This window comes from Athene cunicularia, assembly GCF_003259725.1.
Source record: "Athene cunicularia isolate RWA chromosome 15 unlocalized genomic scaffold, athCun1 chr15_part1, whole genome shotgun sequence".
In the NCBI taxonomy this organism is placed as follows: Eukaryota; Metazoa; Chordata; class Aves; order Strigiformes; family Strigidae; genus Athene; species Athene cunicularia.
The window spans coordinates 3,903,261-3,924,212 of record NW_020799121.1 but is presented as its reverse complement, the minus strand read 5'-3'; the positions used below and the strand labels follow the sequence as shown (position 1 = coordinate 3,924,212).

Genomic DNA, 20,952 nt, shown 5'->3' with positions numbered 1-20,952 from the left:
CGGGCCCTTGCGTCGCGGGCAGCGGCTCCGCGGGCCGCTGACGCCGCCGTTTGGGGGGTGTGCGCCCGCAGGGTTGTTTTCGTTTTGCAGCCTTTCCCTCTCCCCGCCTTGCCTAAAATCATGTTAGTTGCTGTGCCGCTCCGCATGCGCTTAAAATTGCTAGTTTTAATAAATTTTGTCTCCGAGGAAATAAAAATCTTGCTTAACTTATACTCCTCCATCCCTCCTTATATATAAAATTAAATGCCTCTGCTTGAAAGTCCTTGTTCTCTTTTTCAGGTGATCTTTTATACAAGATAATCTGTAAAGATGTTGAAGTTTAAATGCGGTGCCCGAAATCCGGTAGAGGCAGGACCGATGGAGCCCATCACCAGCCGAATTTCTCGGCTAAATCTGCTCTTCCAGGTAAAGAGCATCTGTCCTGGGTTTAGCAGTTCTTGGTTTCATCTGTGTCCAGACCCAGCGTATCACAATACAGCTTTGCTTGTTTGTGTGGACACTCAAAGTGTGCCTGTGGGGTTCTTTGGAGAAAGGGGTAAAAGAAGGAGATACACACTTTGAACTTCAGCAAGTTGTCTAGTTTGCACAACGTTCAGTGGATAGTAGCTGATCTTATGTTTATGTGCATCTCTTAATGTTTTAGCAGCCTGAGTAGATTTTCCCATGTAAAGATGGAATATTACTCTGTCCTGTAATCTGCAATTTTTTCATGGCTGGTGTAGCTGAGGGTTTGTCATGCAGTAGGTTTACCTCACCAGCTGCTGTTTGATCATCTGAGGTTCAGCAGCTTTTCCTTCTAGAGCTAATATTGATACTGACTGCTTAAACCGTTTGTACTATGAAAAAACCAAATGGTATAATGTTAAGAAAAAAGCCAGTCAGATCAGCATCATCAATAGGATGTAGACAGTTTCAAGAAAGCTGTGCTTTGAACTTTAACCATCTTTTAAGGATTGCTTTATCTAAAAGTAAAATACCTGTCACAGCTATTACAGATAGATGCAGTGAGTTGATATATTTACCTCACACTTCTGTATCATTTGTCTAATTTCTGAAGTAGTGATTTTAAAATGGATAATATATAATCTGCTCTATACATATGTTATTGATTTGAGGTTTTTCATTGTTGTCTGAGACTCCATCTGCTGTTGCTTCTTTTTTTTTCCAGGGGAAGCCACTCTTTGTGACTCAACAGCAGATGTCTCCTCTCTCCCGGGAAGGCATCCTTGATTCTTTATTCGTTCTTTTTGAAGAATGCAGAAACCCCGCTTTAATGAAAATTAAACATGTTGGGAACTTTGTCAAGAAATGTAAGTTTGTTTGATTTAATTTTTTAGTTTGTTTGTTTTCAGTTATAATTTTAAAAGAAAATTTCTAAGAATCTGAATGCTTAAATAATGCTTTAGTCGCTTTGATTCATTAATGACTGTAACCCAGGACTTTGAGCATCTGACTTTTTGTGGGCAGACTCAACATTGCAAAAGTGATCTTGGCAGTTTTAGTCAGTAGGGCTTTGTTCAGGTCCAAAAAGGTCAAATGCAAGTGGCTTTTGAATTGCTGTGACTTGAATGGGCATCCTACTTAGTCTGTACTATATTTAAGAGGCACTTTCTTTAGAAGTCTCCGAGTACAGCTTACAGCAAAGCTCCAAGTATGCACAGTAGAAGGATGTCAGAAGTTGAGAGCAGGACAGTGACTAGAGGTATGAGAAAAAGAAAAAAAAAGGATTTTGGTAATCTTTGACTCTTTCAGCTTGAAGTAATCTTTTTGGATTCTATGTGTTATCTGAATTTTGCATGTGTACAATATAAGTAGTAATTCTGTGCTTCAGAAATATGACTTCTGATGAGTGAATGTTTTACTGATAATGTGCTCAGATTCTTTTTGGATAAAAGAGAAAAAAAGGGTTCATCAATTTTTCTATTAAGTTACACTGGAAGGCCATTTGGTTAAAAGTAACTTAATCATGCCCTTTATAACAGTTCCATCTAACAGTTTCTAGATACTATTAGAGAAGAGTAATTTTCTGCTAGTCTGAAGAATTTTTAGAACAATCTACTGTGAGCAGTTGATTATCACAGTGTATGCTGGTTGAAACTAGTCAATGGAAAACTTGAACTGAATGTCTGAAATAAATGTCTATGGTTATTTGTTAAACAATAGACTAGTGCCTCCCACAGGCAGAGGAGAAAATCCTGCCACTTGACTCGGTAGAACTGGCCGGGTGAAGCCCTCAAATTTAGAGAATACCCTTTGTGTTGGTAAAGGAGAGTTGGAAAGAAATTAGAAACAAAAGAGGCTATCAGCCTATGGTGTTATGAATGGGACAGAGTTATGGTTGCTATGGGAACTGTCTTAGCATTTCCTGATTCTTTTGTATGTACCATATTTCAGTCTTAACTATGCATTAATACAGTCTTTTTCTAGTTCTTAGGCATACTGGTTTTTTTTTAAGAAGCATATTCTGGAAAGATTTAACATTTCTTGAGTCTGGAACTAAATGGCTTTTTTGTGTTTTATTCCCTTTTTTGTGTTTATTATGAAACGCTACTTGGCTAATGTAAAAATAAGTATTTTATTTTTATAGATGCAGAGACTATAGCTGAATTAAGGGAACTGCAACCCAGTGTGAAGGATTTTGAAGTAAAGAGTGTGGTTGGCTGTGGTCACTTTGCAGATGTAAAAGTAGTAAGAGAGAAAGTTACTGGTGATGTATATGCTATGAAGGTGATGAGCAAGGAGTCCTTGTTGACACAGGAGCACGTATGTATATTTTTCTGTTATGACAGTAGAACAATAAATTGCAACTTGTTGAACATTTCCTTTTTGTCACTATTATTAGAATTAAGTTTAAAGTGTATCTTGGGAAGGATCATCTTAATCACCTTACATTTAAGTGATGTAATGTATTTGTCTGTAGTTTTTCTGAGTTTAAAAGCCATTGTCATAGACTATGAATCTATTGGGTGAGGTGCCATTCAAAACAAAAGATGGCTCTTGTCTTAAAGAGCTTGCCATCTAATTGTAAGACAAGAAAAAACAGATGAAAATACTGGATCAGTATTGATCAGCTTGATGATAGCTTGAATTTTCAGGCACTCCATTAAGTTTTTTATTTTAAAGAGCGACGTAGAATGTCAAGAGTGGGTGTGAAGGCAAACTGTGGTGACTGGATTTTTATGGAGAGCCTCTCACTAGCTTGAGAAATGTGTTACTTGAAAACTTAAAAAAGAGATAATGGAGGTTGTTATCATAGTTTGGTGAGAAACAGAAGTTAATATTTCACTGACATGAGATGACAAGTAGGACAGAGATACTCCATGAAAGACCTCGTGAATTTATACAGCAATATCTGCATCACTTGGTCCCAGTATATGGTGCAGTTAGATTGCTGCTGAGATCCCTTAGCGTTGTTTGTGGCTATCAGAAATGAACATAAACTAAAATTACCCTTGCTATGGCATAGGTTGACAAAAAAGCAAAGTATGATACTACCTTCAGTATGTTCAGCCTTCTTGAGTGTGGGTCAGTGGAAGTAGGGAATGTTGATCTAAATGAACTTGCAGTATCTGTTTTATTAATTCCTGTTGTCTGGCTGCACATCTGAACAGTTAAATAGTTGGTAGAGGATGATTTCAAACAAGCCTTGTATTTTAATACCTCAAAATGAATTTATTGCTGAATTAGCTGTAAGACACTACCCTGTAATTGCTCTAGTTTCTTTTCTGTTTGTCTGAATCTTTTTAGTATTATTTTGTTAGGGCCAGTCCAAATGAAGTCAACCAAGACTGCACTCCAGACTGGTAGATGCTTCACCAATTTGAAAGGGAAGCTGGCCTTTGCTGCAGGGACTATTCAGTTGAAAGCAGCCTAGACCACAGAATGATTGAGGGGAACAAAGGAGTAGAATTCCTTTTTTTAAAGGTGGACATCACAAGGAAATAGCATTTAATATTTTCTGTGTAATTTTTTTTTTGTGATTTGTGCCTTTGGCATAGACTCAAATCTTTCTGAAACTAGGAGATTCTAATGTATTCTAACTCATTTGCATCATGATATAACTGAACACTTCCTTTTTTTGTAGGTGTCATTTTTTGAGGAAGAACGCAGTATATTATCTCAGAACAGCAGTCCGTGGATTCCACAGTTACAATATGCATTTCAAGACAAGAAAAATCTCTACTTGGTAATGCCTGGTCTTTGCTTCTTTTCTCCTCTATTGAACACTATTGCCATTGTTCTGTTGAAGAACAGTGTGATGGTTGAAATGTGCTCATCTGTAAATTTTCCTGCATTATATGCCATATGTGTCCAGTGTAATATGGAGTAGTTGAATCAAATATCTTTTGTATGTACGAACCATATGTTTTCCTTTAAAATTTTATGTAGGTTATGGAGTATCAGCCTGGAGGGGACTTACTGTCACTTCTAAACCGATATGAGGACCAGCTAGATGAGAGTATGGTGCAGTTTTACCTTGCAGAGTTGGTGTTAGCCATTCACAGTGTCCATCAGATGGGTTATGTACACCGGTATGTAGAGATTGCTTTACATTGCACATAATATTTGATCAGTATCATTCCAGTAAAAGTGTTCTGGAATGGCGCATTCTTGTTTTTTTTATATTTAGTCCTCTTTCAGGACAGTATTTCACATGCTGTATCAGAGAAGAAAATTAGAAAATTAATCAGACTCAAACTGGAATTTTAGCCGAAGGCATTAACTTTGATGTAAAGTTTAAACTAATATCAAGAAAGGATTGTTACATATATTTTCTGGAGGCTTAGTAACAAGAAGCCTTAATGTTGCCCTACAAAAAATGAAAATCTTTTCCAGAGATTGTTGCTTTTGGCACCAAGTAGTATGGGAAATTAGTGTAATTGTTAAAACTTGTTGTGTGCTGATTGGTGAACAGGGCGGGATGTTGGAGTAGTTAAAGGAGTCTTCTAAAGATCATATCAAGGCTTGAAGGCTGTTACTATAAGCATTTTCAAATCATATTGGAGTTTAATAAATTTATTCCGTTCTGAGGCTTTGGAAATGCTCTGAAATATTTTAAGTTCCAAGCAGCTATAGTGCCTGCACTTAAGCACATAGGCTGTGGCTTTCTAATACAAGCTAGCTGCCTGGATTTAAAAGATGTACAGAACAAGTTGTAATGAAATTTGGGAAGAAAGCTACGTAATACTTCACTGTAACTCAGTTACAATGTAGTCCAGGTGCGAAACCACTTTCTTGCCATCATCTGTCAATAATTATTAACTTTCCAAGAAATAAGGAGAATTTTCTTACTTTCATTTTTGATTGGAAACAGAATGACAGTAGGAAATAAGAGTCCCACTTGTTAAGGTTTTATGCAACTGAACACATGGTTGAGCGTCGCTGAGTAGGGGTATCTGTTCTCTGGATGTGACAGTGGGGAATGGTGTGGAAATGGTACTGATTGCTTTCTTCTTGCTTACAGAGATATCAAACCAGAGAATGTTCTCATTGATCGAACAGGACACATTAAACTGGTGGACTTTGGTTCAGCTGCCAGAATGACAATAAACAAAATGGTAATAATGTGGATTTAAGCGTTGTCTATGACTTGTTTGGATAGTCCAGTCAAAAAGGGAAAACTTACTTGTTATCTGTTCCTTGATTACAGCTTGTTATTCTGCCTTTCTTGTCCCATATTCACAATGATATGTTTCCATTTATGAATGGCTTTTCAAACAGGAGCTCAAGTATCTTTTGCAGCTCTCAGAAGATAGGTATTTGCTTATTAAAATTTTAATACACAAGTAAGGTAAAGGCAAGTCTACTTTCTCATGGTGCTGCACTGCAAAACAAAATCATATTTCTAGGGATTCTTACAACTGTTCAATGCTGTGTTAAAGAAGGACATGGATTTATAATTGTTTATAATTGGACTGAAAATTGTGTTTGTTGCAGCTAAGGTGGCATAGTTTTTAAGACTGGGAGCTCTTGATTGAAATGAGTCATATTCCAATGTTCTGGGCTTTACTCACCAGAAAGCACTATATTCAAAGCTGTGAATTGGTTGAGTTTTTTTATGTTGCTTGTAAATTTAGGTAACTGCATACAATTTCAAGTGATAATTTGAAATTCAAATATATCTAAGTGAGAATATGAAGTTCTATACCAGATTCCTGCCTTATTTTACAATTTTTATTTTTTATTGCATTTTCTTAGTATTGTGACTCTTAAAATTTTTTTCCCAGTTCTTCCCTTTTCACTGCTTCTCTGCATTGCATTTGTCTTTTAAATTTTTTCTTTGCATTATGTTTTCAGTCCTTTTCAAGTTTTTCTGTTAGTTGCCTGTTGTTTTGTTTCATTCTTTAAGCCATTCAGTGCAAAAACTATTGTAGTTTTGGCTCCTAATTATCTTTTTAAGCACTCCAGAAATTCAAATACCAGTACTTAGCTGGTCATGAACACGAGGTAAAAAGGTAGGAATGACACAGAATGCAATAAGGGTAGGGAATACTTATGTCTAAATTTGACTATTTTTGAAATTTCATCTATGATGTCCCTATTAATACTAGTTGAAGCAGTAGTGCTAGAGTATGTATACTGCTTAAAACATCACTGTTTAGTAGCCTGTTAATACTGCTTTTCTACTTTAGCTGTTTGTACTTTCTAGTAACAGTTGGCTCCAATGATTTGACTCATTTTATATCAACTAGCTTGCTTTCTGTTTGTTTATCAGCAGTTTCCGTAACCTTGTACTTTTTTGCTTAACAGCCTTGCTTAAAATTCACTCGGAGGGCTGAAAATTATATATCATTTAAAAAAAAAATTAAAAAAAATCACCAAGATCACAAAGAACAGAAAGTGCTATAATTTCACTTGGTGTATCTATGCTTCTAGGTCAATGCCAAGCTACCTGTTGGCACACCTGACTACATGGCACCAGAAATGCTAACAGGGTTGAATGGGGATGGCAAAGCTTCTTATGGTCCAGAATGTGACTGGTGGTCCCTAGGAGTCATTGCGTATGAAATGATTTATGGAAGATCTCCATTCACTGAAGGGACTTCAGCAAAAACTTTCAATAACATAATGAACTTCCAGGTAGAGAGAATTCCTTCCATGTTCTTGAGTAAAAAGGCTGTAACTAAAGTTCTGTGTTTTTTACAGTGTGAAAAGAAGCTTATGGAGGTCTCTTACTTTGTCATGTTCATAAAATATTTAGAATATATGCTTTATATTGTATTTATATGTCTCTGTATTGTAGATAATTTTTTTTTGTAACAGGTGTCTAAAAATAACTGTCTGAATTAAAAAATTAGCTGTCCATCTTGGGCAACTATAATTGCAGCATTTAAAAAATAATTTAGAAGAGAGATTAAAAGGGTGAATTGTGGCTTGATAAAGTATGAGTCTTACTAAGTGTTTCTGGATAGTAAAGGTAAGGGCTAGCTATGAAGAGCTACAGAAAGACGTGAGGATACTGAGTGTCTGCTTGATAAAAACATCACATGAAATTTAGTATAAATAAATTTAAACCAATGCATATGAAGGGAAAAGTATCCCAACTTTACCCAGTGGTGGGCTCAAGAACAGTATCTTGATGTTATAATCTATGCAAATGTTAGTTTAGATCTTGGTAACAGTCCAAAAAGCAGCACATAGAATGGTAGGAGTTAGTAGGAAAGAAAAAAAAAAAAATAAAAAAAATCATGCATAGCTGGGAGGAAGTGAACAGAGAATGGTTGCTTATTATCTTGCCTAATATGGGAATCAAGTGAAAGTAGCCAGTAGTAACTACATTGCAAACAAAAAAGGGTACTTCATATAGGACGTTTTCATGCTGGGGAGCTCTTTGCCCTAAGTTTGCAGCTACACTCAAGCTACACTTGAACACATTATGTGTTCAAGGAGTGACTAGAAAAATTCATAGAAGAATCCATTGAGATCTGACAAATACAAAGACATCATTCTGGTTCAGAAAATCCTAAGCCACAGATACTTGGAACTTTGTGAGAATTTTCTGGGGAAGTGTCTTGTTTTACTCTTCCATTTGTGTAAGCCATTGGCCATTGTTCAGCATAAGATGATGATCTGGGACTACCACTTGTCTGATCAGGAGTGGTTGTTCTTGTGTTCTTTACTGCAGTAAATGCATATAAAACCCTATCTGGAAAAAATGCACAGTGCTTTTATTTGTATGCTATAAATATTTATCCTTTGTGCCTGACATATCTCAGAATAATGAAACTTAATCTTACTGTTGTGGGACTGTTTTCTGACTGAACAGAACTCCCTTTCTTTCTAATGCAGAGATTTCTGAAGTTCCCAGAGGATGTGAAAGTTAGTAGTGAATTTCTTGACCTGATCCAGAGCCTGCTTTGTGGGCAGAAGGAAAGGCTGGATTATGAGGGACTCTGCTGCCATCCATTTTTTTCTAAAATTGACTGGAATAATATCCGTAACTGTAAGTAGAATAATACTGTATTTATAAACAGTTCCTGTTTTTTTTGGGTAACATGAAAATTCATACAATGTCAGTATTTAAGTGTGTTTGATCTGAATAATTATTCATAATGAAATAAGACTGTGTTCTGGAGCAGGTGTTTTTAACAAAACAATTAATTTTGTTTTTTGGATAGGATATGTTAACATCTCTCAGGTGAAAATTGTAAGATAAGGTCACATTTAATACAATTCTATATGAATTTCTGTTGCAATTGTCATATTACTGCAGGCACTAGACTGGAAAATCAAAATGGTCCTTTCCATGTCCTTCCTCAGATTAAAATGCATCATTCTTTCAGGCCTTTTACTCAATTTGCTTAGTTTTGGTTTCATCTCATTATTTTTGGTTGTATCTTTAGCTTTCTGTGTTTCACCACTTGTGACCCAACTTAAGGTTGTGTTGTTTTTTGTTTAGGGTTTTTTTTAGCTCCTTTAGGCGATTAAATGTCTGTGGTCCTAAGGGCATTGGAGTTTTTCCTCAAAGTCAACATGGCTAATATAGACTAATTTTTTTGTCAAAAACTTGTTAATTCCACTTGGAATAGAATAAAACCAGTGAGGCAGATACTTTTCTATGCAGAAAATTGTTTATAATACTGTGGAAGCAATGGAATTTTAATATTTGGAAGTACTGAGGCACCAGCTCCATGGGCAAAAGCAAATATTTCACAGATCATCCAGTGATCTATGTATGAGAGCCTGACTTGTGCTGGATAGTATTTTAAATTATTTTGACTGTAAGATTATCTGGGCAAGGAACATGTCTGCCTTATATTCTTTATCAAATATGCTGTAAGAGCAATGATTGTGCTCCATTTTCCATGATAAATTGCTAAGCCAGAGCTGCTACTTTTGATGACTATCTCAGCACTTCAGCTGTCAGCTCCACAGCATGTTTACTCACTTTTCTGTTCATTCATTAATTTTGAACTTGTAGAGCTGCTGTTGTGTTAAATTCTGTTTTTTCTGCCCTTTGAGAGCCATTGAGCCTTGAGTCTTTTTCATAATTTTAGCATCCATTTCCCAGACTTCAGCTCACTATGCCTTTTTTCCCCAGAGCCCAGCCTAAGCCACTAGTTTCCATTTCTGAAATTTTTGTATGGGTTTAGTATCATATTATCTCAGATCTGGAAAAAAATGGCATTTGAACATATGTTCTGGTGTTTCCTTGGCAATTGTCTGTCCAGTATTCACACAAGTGCACAAGTTAATTGAGTGTTCTGCCATTTCATGTGACAGCAGTGATAGTGCTGGACAAGCCAGTAGGCAGCTGTGATGTTGTTACAATGTTGAAATGATCATTTGGGATTTCAAAAATCCCATGTCTGCAGCTGGTCAGTGGATTGCATCATTCTTTGTAATATCCGGACCTACCTACTGTGAAGATTCATGCAGTTTTGACCTTTGACTTCATTGTTATGTCTCATACTTTATGAAACCCCACTGTAACTAGCACAAAACACAGCAGTCTTCTTGCTTTTAGTAGCAGATTCAATGTATCACCTATTGCTTTGCTCTCTGCAGTGGTTCTCCATTTGCAGGTTTATTCAGGGCAGTGTCACTGTCATTCTGTTCAAAACCCTTGTTGGGTTTGACCTGGACTATCTAAAAGTTAAAGGTTTCTTTCTTATCTTGACCTTTGCTGATAGTAGAGTCTTAACTGGAGCAATGGCAGCCTGAGAAAATTAGGAAACAAGTGAGTGCTGGAAGATGTCACAGGATTTAGATTTAGATGAAAATAATCTCACTCTCTCAATCTGGTCAAAGATTTTGGTGGTATGGAATGCTGGACTTGGTGATCTTAAAGGTCTTTAACAACCTAAATGATTCCATGATTGTTAAATTCTGTGTTAGCACAGTCAGACTTTCCTCTAGTCTGTAAAAGCAATGATGTTATTTCTATTTCAGACTGAGAAAGGTAGGGAAAAAATGGGTACCCTTCCCTTGCAGGTATTTAAATTATCATGCTGGGAACTCCAGGATAACCATTCTTAATGCACCAGTTTTGGTTAAGAATGTGTCTTTAAGGGTTTTTTTGGTATTATATTTTGTTGTTATGGTAACTTATGAAACACTTGACTTTTCAGTAAACCCCTTCCCAGAGGTGTTTAGTTGCCTCTAAAAAAGCTCCCAACTTCCTTGGGTTCAAGTAGCATGCATCTGTAGAGCAGCTCTTCACTTACAGAAACTGAATCCAACCATTACATCTAAGGTCAGGTTTACATGAATCTGTGTCAACAGGTAATTTTCCCCTTCCTTGCAGTATTTTACTGAAACCTATTTAGAGATTCTGCTTTGTGTATTTGTTGATTTCTGCTAATGAATTACTTCTGAAGCTTCTAATCCTCCCCTCCCCCCCCAAACAAAACAAACCAAAACTTTCAAAAGATTGTGTTAATTTAATTGATAGAACTTTCTGAAAATATTTTGGAATTTGTCTACCTAGAATAAATATATTTATATCTGTGTTTCAGCTAAATGATCAGGATTTTAAGTGGAAAGCTGACAACAGAACTACTTGAGTGCTTGATATGTATGTAAAATCAGAGGTAGAGAATGGGAGAATGATATACTTATCGGCAACAAAGTTCCATTCTCTGTAATTTGGGTATTTTGTTGATTACCTTTGGTTATTTGAAATCCATAAATTACATCAGCTGCTTAATTTGGAACAAAAAATTTGCCCGCTGAAGGCTAGCTGAGAGAACATCAGAAGACTCACTGTTATCTAGGCAATATATATGTATAGCATAAGGAATCTTTTATTTTTAAAATTGTTTTATAACTACAGTCCAGGGAGGTCTTGAAAATGGAATGGCATATTTGGATTTGCGTGAGGAAACTGAGAAGAAAAGAATGTCTTGTGCAAACAGAAGAACTCAAGAAAGTGTTGAAGACTGATTTTTAGGCTTCTGCTGTTAGACGGGCAGGAACCCAAATCTCATTGTTTATAAGTCTGAGACTTCCTTATCCTTGTGAACCCAAAGTTGTCATTCAGTATGTTAACAGTTAAATGTGTTTCATTTAAATGCTTGCCTTCAGAAAAATGTGTTACTTTTGTTTCTCTAAGTGGAGATCACTTTCATGTCAGCTTGAAGATCACTTTTATTAACAGAAATGTGTTGGATTACTGTCTTGACAGAACAGTAAAGATGATATTGTATCAATTGGTTAGAACTAGTATAATGCCTTTTTTAAAGTTAAGTGGTCTTAGAGAAAACATCTTTAAATTACATAACTGGGACTTTTTATTTTGTTTCGTTTTTCCATAACACTTTACTCAAATAGGCCTCTTGAAGCCTTAGGAAGAGTAATGCCTAACCTACTTAAAAAGGCTTTGTAGATGCTTTTCCTCAGAACGCATATATAGATCATCTTGTAGATCAAGAAAAGACGCATTTTTATTCTTAAGAAATGTTCAGTATTTCCTTTATATTTCCAATTTCAGCTAAGTCTTTCACTGTCCCAGGGGAAATGCAGTATCTCTCTTCTGAATTTGCATGGAAATATTTTGAAAGGATGGAAAGACCCGATTAAGGCAATGTTCCTTCAACTAGTCATAAATACATACACTAATGCAGAGTTAAAAAACCCCTGACTGCTCTCCATAAGAGACATTTTCTCTAATCTTAATGATAAACTGGTTAAAGTACTGCAGTGTATGTGTGGTGGTTTTAATTTTTGATTTTTTTCTTTTTTTTTTAAACTTAGCAACTTACAACACCCCCTTTTCCTCTGAAAGTCATTCTTTGGAACAGATGGAAGAGGGTTACATCCTTCCACAAGTGGGGAGGTATCTAGGCAAGCAATTGGCTTTTTTAAAACATGCAGTTCTCTACAAGATACTTTAAATGGTAAACAACATGTACGTTCATTTGTAACATACAGGAGGCAGAAAGAGGTCTTTATACCCAACCAGTTTGTATGAGTAGAAGTGTCAGGTTTACTGTCGTTTTGAATAATAGTTTTGCCTCCCTTTTGGGTGAGCCTGAAAAAAGTGAAAATTTTTCACCTTGTCAGATGCAATGGCATGGTTTTAACATTTAGTTCTCAGAGGCTTATCTTGACCTCTACTAAAGGATTCTTCTCTTTAAAGAAGCAACTGATAAGCACATCAATGTATTTGCGTTCACCAGTCTTCATCTTGTTTGGAAAATACTATATTTGTGTGAGAGTGTTCTTATTTTAGGCAAGAAATAATTTGACTAGAGATTGTCACCACGTGACCCACACTGGAGAACAAAATTGCTTGTCTGTTTTAGCTTATTTTTACAAGACTACTGTTTATTCTGTAAATATTTTGGACATCAGACAAAGGGCTCTTCAGTTTTAGGAATAAAAGATGATGAAGAAGTTACCAAATAATTAACAAAATCAGACAGAGTGGGTCTAGCTTTTTTCTTCTTAAACATATTTCCTCTTACTCCTAAGTGAGTCTTCCTCCAGTGTCCTGAAACTTCTGAAGAAGTTCTTCTCATTTTCAGTCACTGTTGACAGTTCAGAACTACTTAACATCTCGAGGTGTTTTTGTTGAATGACTGCTCTTTCTAAATTTTCCTTTTAGTTGCTACTATTTCTTGATACAAATATCGTAATAAGGTTATATTGCACAGTTGCAGAGCTTTTGGACTGTTAGTCAGGGATTTTTAGTAAAGGCAAAATAGAGGACAAATTTTTCATTATTTTTTAATCTAGTGTTCACAATTTCTCTTCTTTGTTCACATCTTTTATTAAACATTAGAGGAAACTAGTCTAAAACACTGTGTTCTTTAAACTAGTTTCCCACCAGCCCTAAAGGTTTGCTCTGTCTTGCGTTTGGTTTTATCTTTTTGGATCCAATGTTCCTGTATTGAGTGCTTTTCATCTTTCTAGGTGCATGCTGATCCTTAGACATATTTAAATTATATTTTCTTTTATGCATGTGGTTTGACTAGGAATTCTTATTTTTGATAAGAGGACTTTCTTTTTAATTGCAAGGGCTTGGAGATGACTCTTAAGATCTTCTTAGCTAATTTCTGGTGAGAAGGCAGGCACTAGAGCTCTCTTTCAAAGATGAAGTTATCTGTCAAACTGAGGAGTATATAACAGGATTGTTGCACCATTATAAAAAGGCAGCTATGTTGTTTTTTTGCTGCCTCTTTAAGAAAGATTCTAGACTTCCCCAGACGAAGTGAATAGTTTGCTATTTTCTCTATTACTTTACCTCAAAGGCAATGTTAAAAACCCCACAGCAACCCCTTCCTGTAAGAGGATATGCAAAGTTCTTTCAGCAGAGGTCCTAAACTAAAAAATATTAATCCCTGAACTTATCCTCCTCTGCTATGAATTAAATGTAACTTTGGATTTATTTGCATTAAAGATGATATACTTACAAACTGGTTTCTGTTGCTTCTCTGTTTTTAATCATTAAGAACATATGAAAGAGTAGCTGGACATTATCCTGACATTAAGTGAATTTAAAAAAAATACAGATCCTAATCAAAAATCCGTGTTCCAAAATTATGTTTACAGTACATAAATGTCAGCATTATATTTGATCTAAATTTGTATTATAACCAATGAAATAGCAGAAATGAATAAATTTATTATATTGACAGAAAATTTAAATGTTCTGGAGCCAGTAAGTAAAACTGCTTACTGTAGAACCTATTTAATTTATATATTTTCCCCATTTATCTCATTCTAATGTACTTGGAACTAATGTACGTGAGCAGCATCCGATCTGCTTCGTGGAATTTCTTCTCACTTCCCTGCTTGGGAGCAGTGTCAGAATGGCCCCTTGGGGAGCTGCTAACAAAGCCTGCATGTGTAGTTGTGATTTGGCAGTTTATACAGACAGATTTTTTTTTTTTGGCTATTAATGATGGTCTGGTGGGTAGTTTAAGTGTACATTTGTCTAGAGAATGAAGAGTTAAAAAGCAGGCTGTGAAAGGCTTTGGCAACCTAGAGGGAGCTAGCAAGCTCCAGCCGTGACTCATTCTGCCTGTGTCAGTCAGATAAGCATCAGCATCTGTCACGAATGCAGGTAGGTAGGGTTAAACTCCGAGCATGCAGAGAGTGAGGAGCAGGGAGCCTGCACTGCAGGGGTTGTAATGTTTGTTCCTGGTTCTTCAATTCTCATCAGCCCTTCAGCTACAGGAGATCTATACTGGATCCATGGTAACGGTTTTAGCACACTACACTTCCATCAGCTTGTGACAATGGGCTGTGTTCTAGCTGCTGACTGAAGAGCTGTCTCCTTTATAGAGCAAAAAAGAGATTAGTAGATGTGCAGGGAGTGAGGACCTGAGTGATGAAATAAATTTTAAAAAGAAAACCTTACAAAACGTGATTTAATGAGGTAGGAATTGCACAGCAGGCTTTTGCATTCGTTCTCCTCACACGTAGCCAAGCCAGCAGGTAGCTCGGGTGCTGCACATCATTGAGAAGAACTTAGTCTTTTGTTCAGTTGGTTAATTAAACTGAAGCAAACATGAGAAAATCAGCTGAAATTAAATAACTGCTTAACAAGTTAAGTAGTACCAATTTAGAAATTCTAGTAAGAAATACATTGTAATTCCTGCTATTTATACCTCTCTTCAGAACTGATTGTATCAGAGCCAGACTGCAGTGGTGTCCCGACAAGAGTTCCAGATCTTCAGCAAGCTCTTTTACAGAAAGTCTCACTGATATTTCTTCCCTTCCTAATGGCCAATTAGCTCCTAGTAGCTATAGTTTATTAGAATCTTCCAAGAGAAAGACCAGTTTGCTGTTGAAGTCTATGCTGGGAAGATTCTTGGTGCTACTAAAGGGTAGATAGATATGTCCCTTAGCGCACTAGCAAAGGATCAGGCTACATTCTCATGTAGAGTCATTAACTGGATAGGTTGGAGACATTTTATTTTTCTAGATGAATAAGAATTGAATTACTTTTAGCTATATTACAGTAATGATTTTCTTAGCCTAGTGCTTTGATTTGATTCAATGCATATGTCTGAAAAAAACCCCTAATCTGAAAAAAAACCAAAACCCCAAAACCCCAAATCCAACAATCTCAAATCCCCAACCTAAAACCCAGTTTAATCTGTGTCGGAGACATTCTGCCTGCAGAGTGGTAGCCATGTTGGTAGCTTAAGGGTTAATCTCTTGTTGCTGTAATACGATTTGAGAGCAGCAGCTCAGTCTGCTTGTGTTAGCAAGATTAAAAGCAGGAGCTGCAGTGCCATTGCAAGCACTGAATGAGTGGGACTGTTGCAGAGTGAACTGTAGCTGAATTTTGTCTTTTCTTCTTGCTTTTTCTACCAGCTCCTCCCCCCTTCGTTCCTACTCTCAAGTCTGATGATGACACCTCAAATTTTGATGAACCAGAGAAGAATTCGCGGGTTTTATCCTCTACGCGCCAGCTGAACCCAGCAGGCTTCTCTGGTGAAGATTTGCCATTTGTGGGGTTTTCATTCATCAAGGCATTAGGGATCCTCAGACCAGAGTAAGTAGGAATTATTGCTTAAGTGGGTAGGATCACTGGAAAAATGCAAAGGTTTGTTACAGTGAGGATGGTGTGTGTGGGGAAAAGCTGTTTTAACTGGCCTGTACTCTGCTTTAGGGAAGCTGCCAGATTCTGGCTTTATCTGTTGCTGCTGTGGCTTGTGCATGTCCTACTGTTCTGTGATTATTTCTGGGACGAGGGGGAGAGAATGGAAGGAAAGAGTGATTCTAAACCAGTTATTGTTAAAATTGTTGTTAGATACTTTGAATTAGTTGTTGCTGTTAACCAGTGAGAGTCGGTGATTGCATTTCTGGTATTGCAGATCCCTAAAAGAAGGAGAATACTGAGGAGTTCAGAGATGGGAAAGGCGGGGGGTGGTGGTGGTGTTATTTTATTGGGTTGGAGAGTGGGCACCAAGTGCTGGGGAATGTGTAAGGCTGAATCAGTGATCCACAGAAATGGAGCTTCACTAATCTGGGAATGTGCAGTGGTGGGTCAGTGAACAAGAGGAGCTTCATGGCAGCTAACTGTGTGGTCTTGGGTCAAGTTAAATACAAGGACTGGACGTTGCTGTATTGTGTGTTAAGAGACTGGAGATTCAGATGAAGTATGCAGGGTATCTGTTTGTGGAGGAAGGTAAAGATCTAGAAAAAATGGTTTTCCATTGAAAGAAAACATGCTTTCTGAGAGAATGGAGTCCGAGGAAAAAGAAGAATATAAATAGTATGGTATAAACCATTTGGTGTGGTGTGTGCTTGGTTTCTGATAACAGAGCTATTGAGAAAGTATTCGTGCAGTACCTTAAGTTGAGAAGTCCTTACCTCAGTATCGTGAGGCCTCAGGATTGCAATGGCTTTAGCTGGGTTAGTGGCTCAATGCACTAGGGCACTGTGTTTTTGTGTGAAGCAGCATTCACTGCTGCTAGTTAGTTCGCTTAAGGGACTTTCTTGTCCATCTGTCTTAATCAAGTTTTCATTTTTTTGTCATATTGGTTGTGATAGTCGCTCTGCGGTAAGTGTGTAACCAAACCTGGTTATACTGTTCACATCTTTGATCTTGCCCAAACCGTGAATCAAGGTTATGTGATGGTTATGCCAGTAATAAAAAGGGAATCTTTGACTTTTCCTCCTCAGCAGAGTTGCTTTTATGACAGAAATGGAAGGAAGGGAGAGGACATAACAACCAAAAAAGTATTATTTTGGTGAAATGATCTAATATTGTCAGCAGAAATAGAAAAATGGAATGTTATATCTGTAGATACCTGGGGTTAAAATCTGTTTTGATTTAGAAGTGTAATAACTTATGGTGTTATCTTTTTCTGCCTGGGGAACTGCAATCTATCTATTAAGGCTACATGATCATTCATGTAACAGTCAGAAGAGGCTCAACAGTGACCATATGTATGGTAAAAATGTATATGTAATAGGGGTCCAGAACTAGAACTGAAGAGGACTGTGAGGTAAAGTCTCAGTAACAGTGGTGTAACTGTGCTGGAGGTTGAAGGCTGAGAAGTAATATAGATACAGCAGATTGACTGATATGTTTTCTTTGTGGAGCCAGTACCAAAAATGTGTATTGAAGATTTATATTTGAATTTTGGTGATAGATGAGAAGGGGCACAGGAAAAGAATATAGAGATTAATGTGCTCTGGAGAAATTTTGACTCAAGTAAAATTTCTGCTTGTGGCCTTTTTTTCCTGAAAACACATCGTGTTTTCAATTTTCCCCCAAATAATTTTAATATAAGCAGGTCTTAGTGGTTTCTTTTTTTTAATTCTTTTTTTGAGATCTTGATAAAGGCACTTAAATATTTTCAGCAGTAAATACTTGCATTTTATTCTAAAAAGATGATTTAAATATGGCTAAGAGGGTATGGAGACTTTAAAATATCTGTATTTAAATAATGCAGTGACTAGCTTATTCTCAATATCACTGCAACATCGTGTCATAAAGATAACTTCTTACACCACACAATATTTTATAAGTATGTTTTACTTGAGGAAATAAAGTCATGTTTCTGTCCATGCTAGCTTGAATATCAAATTCTAGATGGGGAAGAGACCAGTAAATGGGGGGTAGGTTTATCTGTTGTGAATCTTGGTATGTCATCTCTGAAAGGTCCTAAGTCATCAAGTTTATCAATCCAGAATTTTTCTTAGAATTTTTCCTCCTGAAGTATAACCCTTCTGGTTGCTAAGTGATGCAGATCTGTTTTCCTGTGTCTGCAGCATGATAGCTCTAATGCCTCTAGTGCTGCTCACAGTTAGGCCAGGAAACTGCAGAGTGCCATTAACAAGGTCCTTGAAACTTTCATTGCTTTTAATTTGAGGGCTGTCAAGCTATGAAGTTTGGGGTTATACCCTTGCCCTTGTTTAGTGGATAGTAAGCAGCCATAGCTGAGCTAGGAATTTTAAATACTTCAGAGCAAGAGCAGTTAAAAAAAAAAAAATTGGACAGAAGGATAAAAGAATTCTGTTTTCCATTCTCCTTTCTCCCAACCACTTAGGGTTAGAAGGGTTCACCTAAGTCACTTAAACCTGTTGCCAGAAATTATGTGGTCAGTGTGTAGTTCAGAAGGGTCCACTGAATGAAAACATTCTGCATGTTGCCCCATAGCATGAGTTTTGGGAAGAATTTGTGACCCTATAACACACGTAAGATTTAACAAGAGTAAAAGGCATGACAGTAATGTGTCATAAGAAACAATCAGGAGAAATCAAGGGCATTGCTTATGTCATAGATTCCTGTACTAGCAAAGTGTTTGTTAAATCTCCTGTATGATTCTCAGAGCTGGCATCAGGCTGCAGAGAAGGACTAGCTAACTCCTTCTCCCATCATGGACTCTGAATTCTTGATTTGGGGGAGAAATGTCTGGCTGGCTGCAAATCTGGCTGGTGGTTTGGCTGTGAGCGTGTGACTGTGACAAGATAACAGGCAACTGAGAGTTTAATTCCATTAAAAGCCAGCCCCACCTTACCTCCTGTCCCTAACTGTGGCTGGTCTCCAGTGCTTAGAACAAGTGAGAAAAACCCTTAGATGCCAGAAATACACATCAAGCGATGAAAGAAAATTGTTCTTGTCCTTTGCAGGTGACTAGCACAAGCCCTAAGGCATAAGATAAATATCTTAAAAAATCCAGGGTTAACCAAATATACCTAAATACCTAATAAAAATAAATACCTAATAAAATATACCAAAATACCTAAGAAAAAATACCTAATTAAAAAAAATTATTTATGATCTACATTTTTGCATGCCTCTGTCCTCTTTTAGACTGGAGTAAGAAGCTAAAGGGGTTTGACTACATATGATACAGAACTCAGGTTAATACAAAATACTTGCTAAACCAAAACCTAGAGCTATATATTCACAGACAAGGCTGACAGTGGGACTAGTTTTTAACTATCAAAATATAATAAATGTAATCCTAGTAATTCATGAATTATAGTCTGTGAAGGTGTGGTAGGTCCAAATCTTTTCTGTAAGTTCCTAAGTAGTGGTATTTTTCAAGATTTTTTTTTTTTTTTTTTTTTTCATAAAAGGATGTGGATTCATGATATTCATTATAAAGTACTGAGAGTTAAAATGGGCCATTTTTCTAAAAAGAAGGAATACTGATTTCTTCTAACAGTTTCTTGGGTTCTGGTAAACTCTTTCACCAAAGATAGACTAAAGAGGAAGCACAGGATGAGCATACCAAAAATATGCTTTGCTTCAGCTAGCTCTATTCACAGATTGATGGTATCACTGTTTGTTTTTGGTTGGTTTTTTTTAGGCCTGAGCAAGCATTTAAGAGGGGGCGGAAGGTACAGATGAGTATAATGCTAAAAAGAATAAAGCATGAGGGACGGGGGATGAGATTATAGGCATGTTGTGTGGGGGCCAGGATTAGGACAGATGGTGTCAATCGTTGTGAGAAGGAAGAAGCACCAGGTGAGTTGGGGGTTTATGAGTGGCATAAAAGGACAAAGGAAGGTATGAGGTATGATGCACAAGAGGTGAAGATATGAGTTTGATACCCTAGAACCATTTTATAGCTTTTCCTATACTAATACTTTTTTTTTCTTCATGTCAGCCACATTAAGACTGGAGGAGCTTTTCACAACTAGCACCATTTTTGATAGTTCTGCTGGTTGAGGCTGTTGCTGATCTAGCTGTGAAATCACTAGATAGTCAGCTGTAAGTTAACTTGTTTTTTAGTCATGCAGGCGTGCTTCTTTTGAAAGTAAATTGGCACAGCTAGTGCTATCAGCACTTGGTACTATAGACTTGACTTTGTTTTTAATCTTTTATTGCAATTTTCTTGTTGATGTATGCTGGTTACCTTTTGTTAATATTTTTTTCACACTTCAGAGGAAACAGCAGAAACTGCTCTGTTGTGTTAAGAGAATTGATCCACATGTAGCAGTTAATTAAACGAAATATTCTGAGATGGTACCAACTTGAATGATAGCTTTGCATCATAGCTTTTGATGTTGGCTTGTATGTGTTTAATTTCTGAGATGATGCTGACTGAGGAAGAATATAAGTGCCCCAGCAATATGGGTATTTTTCCACCTTGTCATGCTGTGTTGAGAGCATGACAAGGCTTATTAGATTAGTCAGTATCCCATTTCTCTTGACTTCCTCTGTCTGCTCCTTTTCTGATACTTTGAAGGCTGTATGGATGTTCATGAAGTTGTTCTGATATAATTTGTACACAGGAGAGAATTACTGGGCAAGGATGTCTCTTAAAAACTGTCTCCTGTGCTAACTGAAATCACAGTCACTTGGGGATAAGATGTACTGTTTCCATGGCAGGAAAATTGTCTTGTCACCAGGACATCTATTTTTAAGGAATTTCTTCCTTCCTTTGCACAGGGATGAGGAAGAAAGATTGTAGTTCTAGTTTGTAGCCTTCTCTTTTCCTTACAAAACTGACACCAACCCTGAGGAGCAGCTCCCTCTACAGTCACTTAATGAAATTCAAACTTCAGTCGGTGCGAGTCTCCTGTGCTCTGTCC

General features: G+C 36.9%; 1 protein-coding gene across 14 annotated transcripts in view; it reads left to right on the top strand.

The window, feature by feature from the left end:
* The first annotated feature begins 284 nt into the window (after positions 1 to 284).
* The window catches only part of CIT (citron rho-interacting serine/threonine kinase), a 73,066-nt gene continuing 52,398 nt past the window's right edge, over positions 285 to 20,952 (top strand). For 12 of the 14 annotated variants that reach the window (XM_026859440.1, XM_026859439.1, XM_026859438.1 and 9 more), the window contains exons 1-9: positions 285 to 405; positions 1,169 to 1,310; positions 2,588 to 2,763; positions 4,085 to 4,186; positions 4,390 to 4,532; positions 5,465 to 5,558; positions 6,877 to 7,080; positions 8,290 to 8,443; positions 15,769 to 15,949. In XM_026859440.1, coding sequence (XP_026715241.1) covers positions 310 to 405; positions 1,169 to 1,310; positions 2,588 to 2,763; positions 4,085 to 4,186; positions 4,390 to 4,532; positions 5,465 to 5,558; positions 6,877 to 7,080; positions 8,290 to 8,443; positions 15,769 to 15,949 — 1,292 coding nt within the window. In that variant the 5' untranslated portion in view covers positions 285 to 309. Of the gene's footprint in view, positions 406 to 1,168; positions 1,311 to 2,587; positions 2,764 to 4,084; positions 4,187 to 4,389; positions 4,533 to 5,464; positions 5,559 to 6,876; positions 7,081 to 8,289; positions 8,444 to 15,620; positions 15,950 to 20,952 lie in introns of those variants that run through there. The other 2 variants (XM_026859443.1, XM_026859441.1) reach the window with 1 other exon arrangement.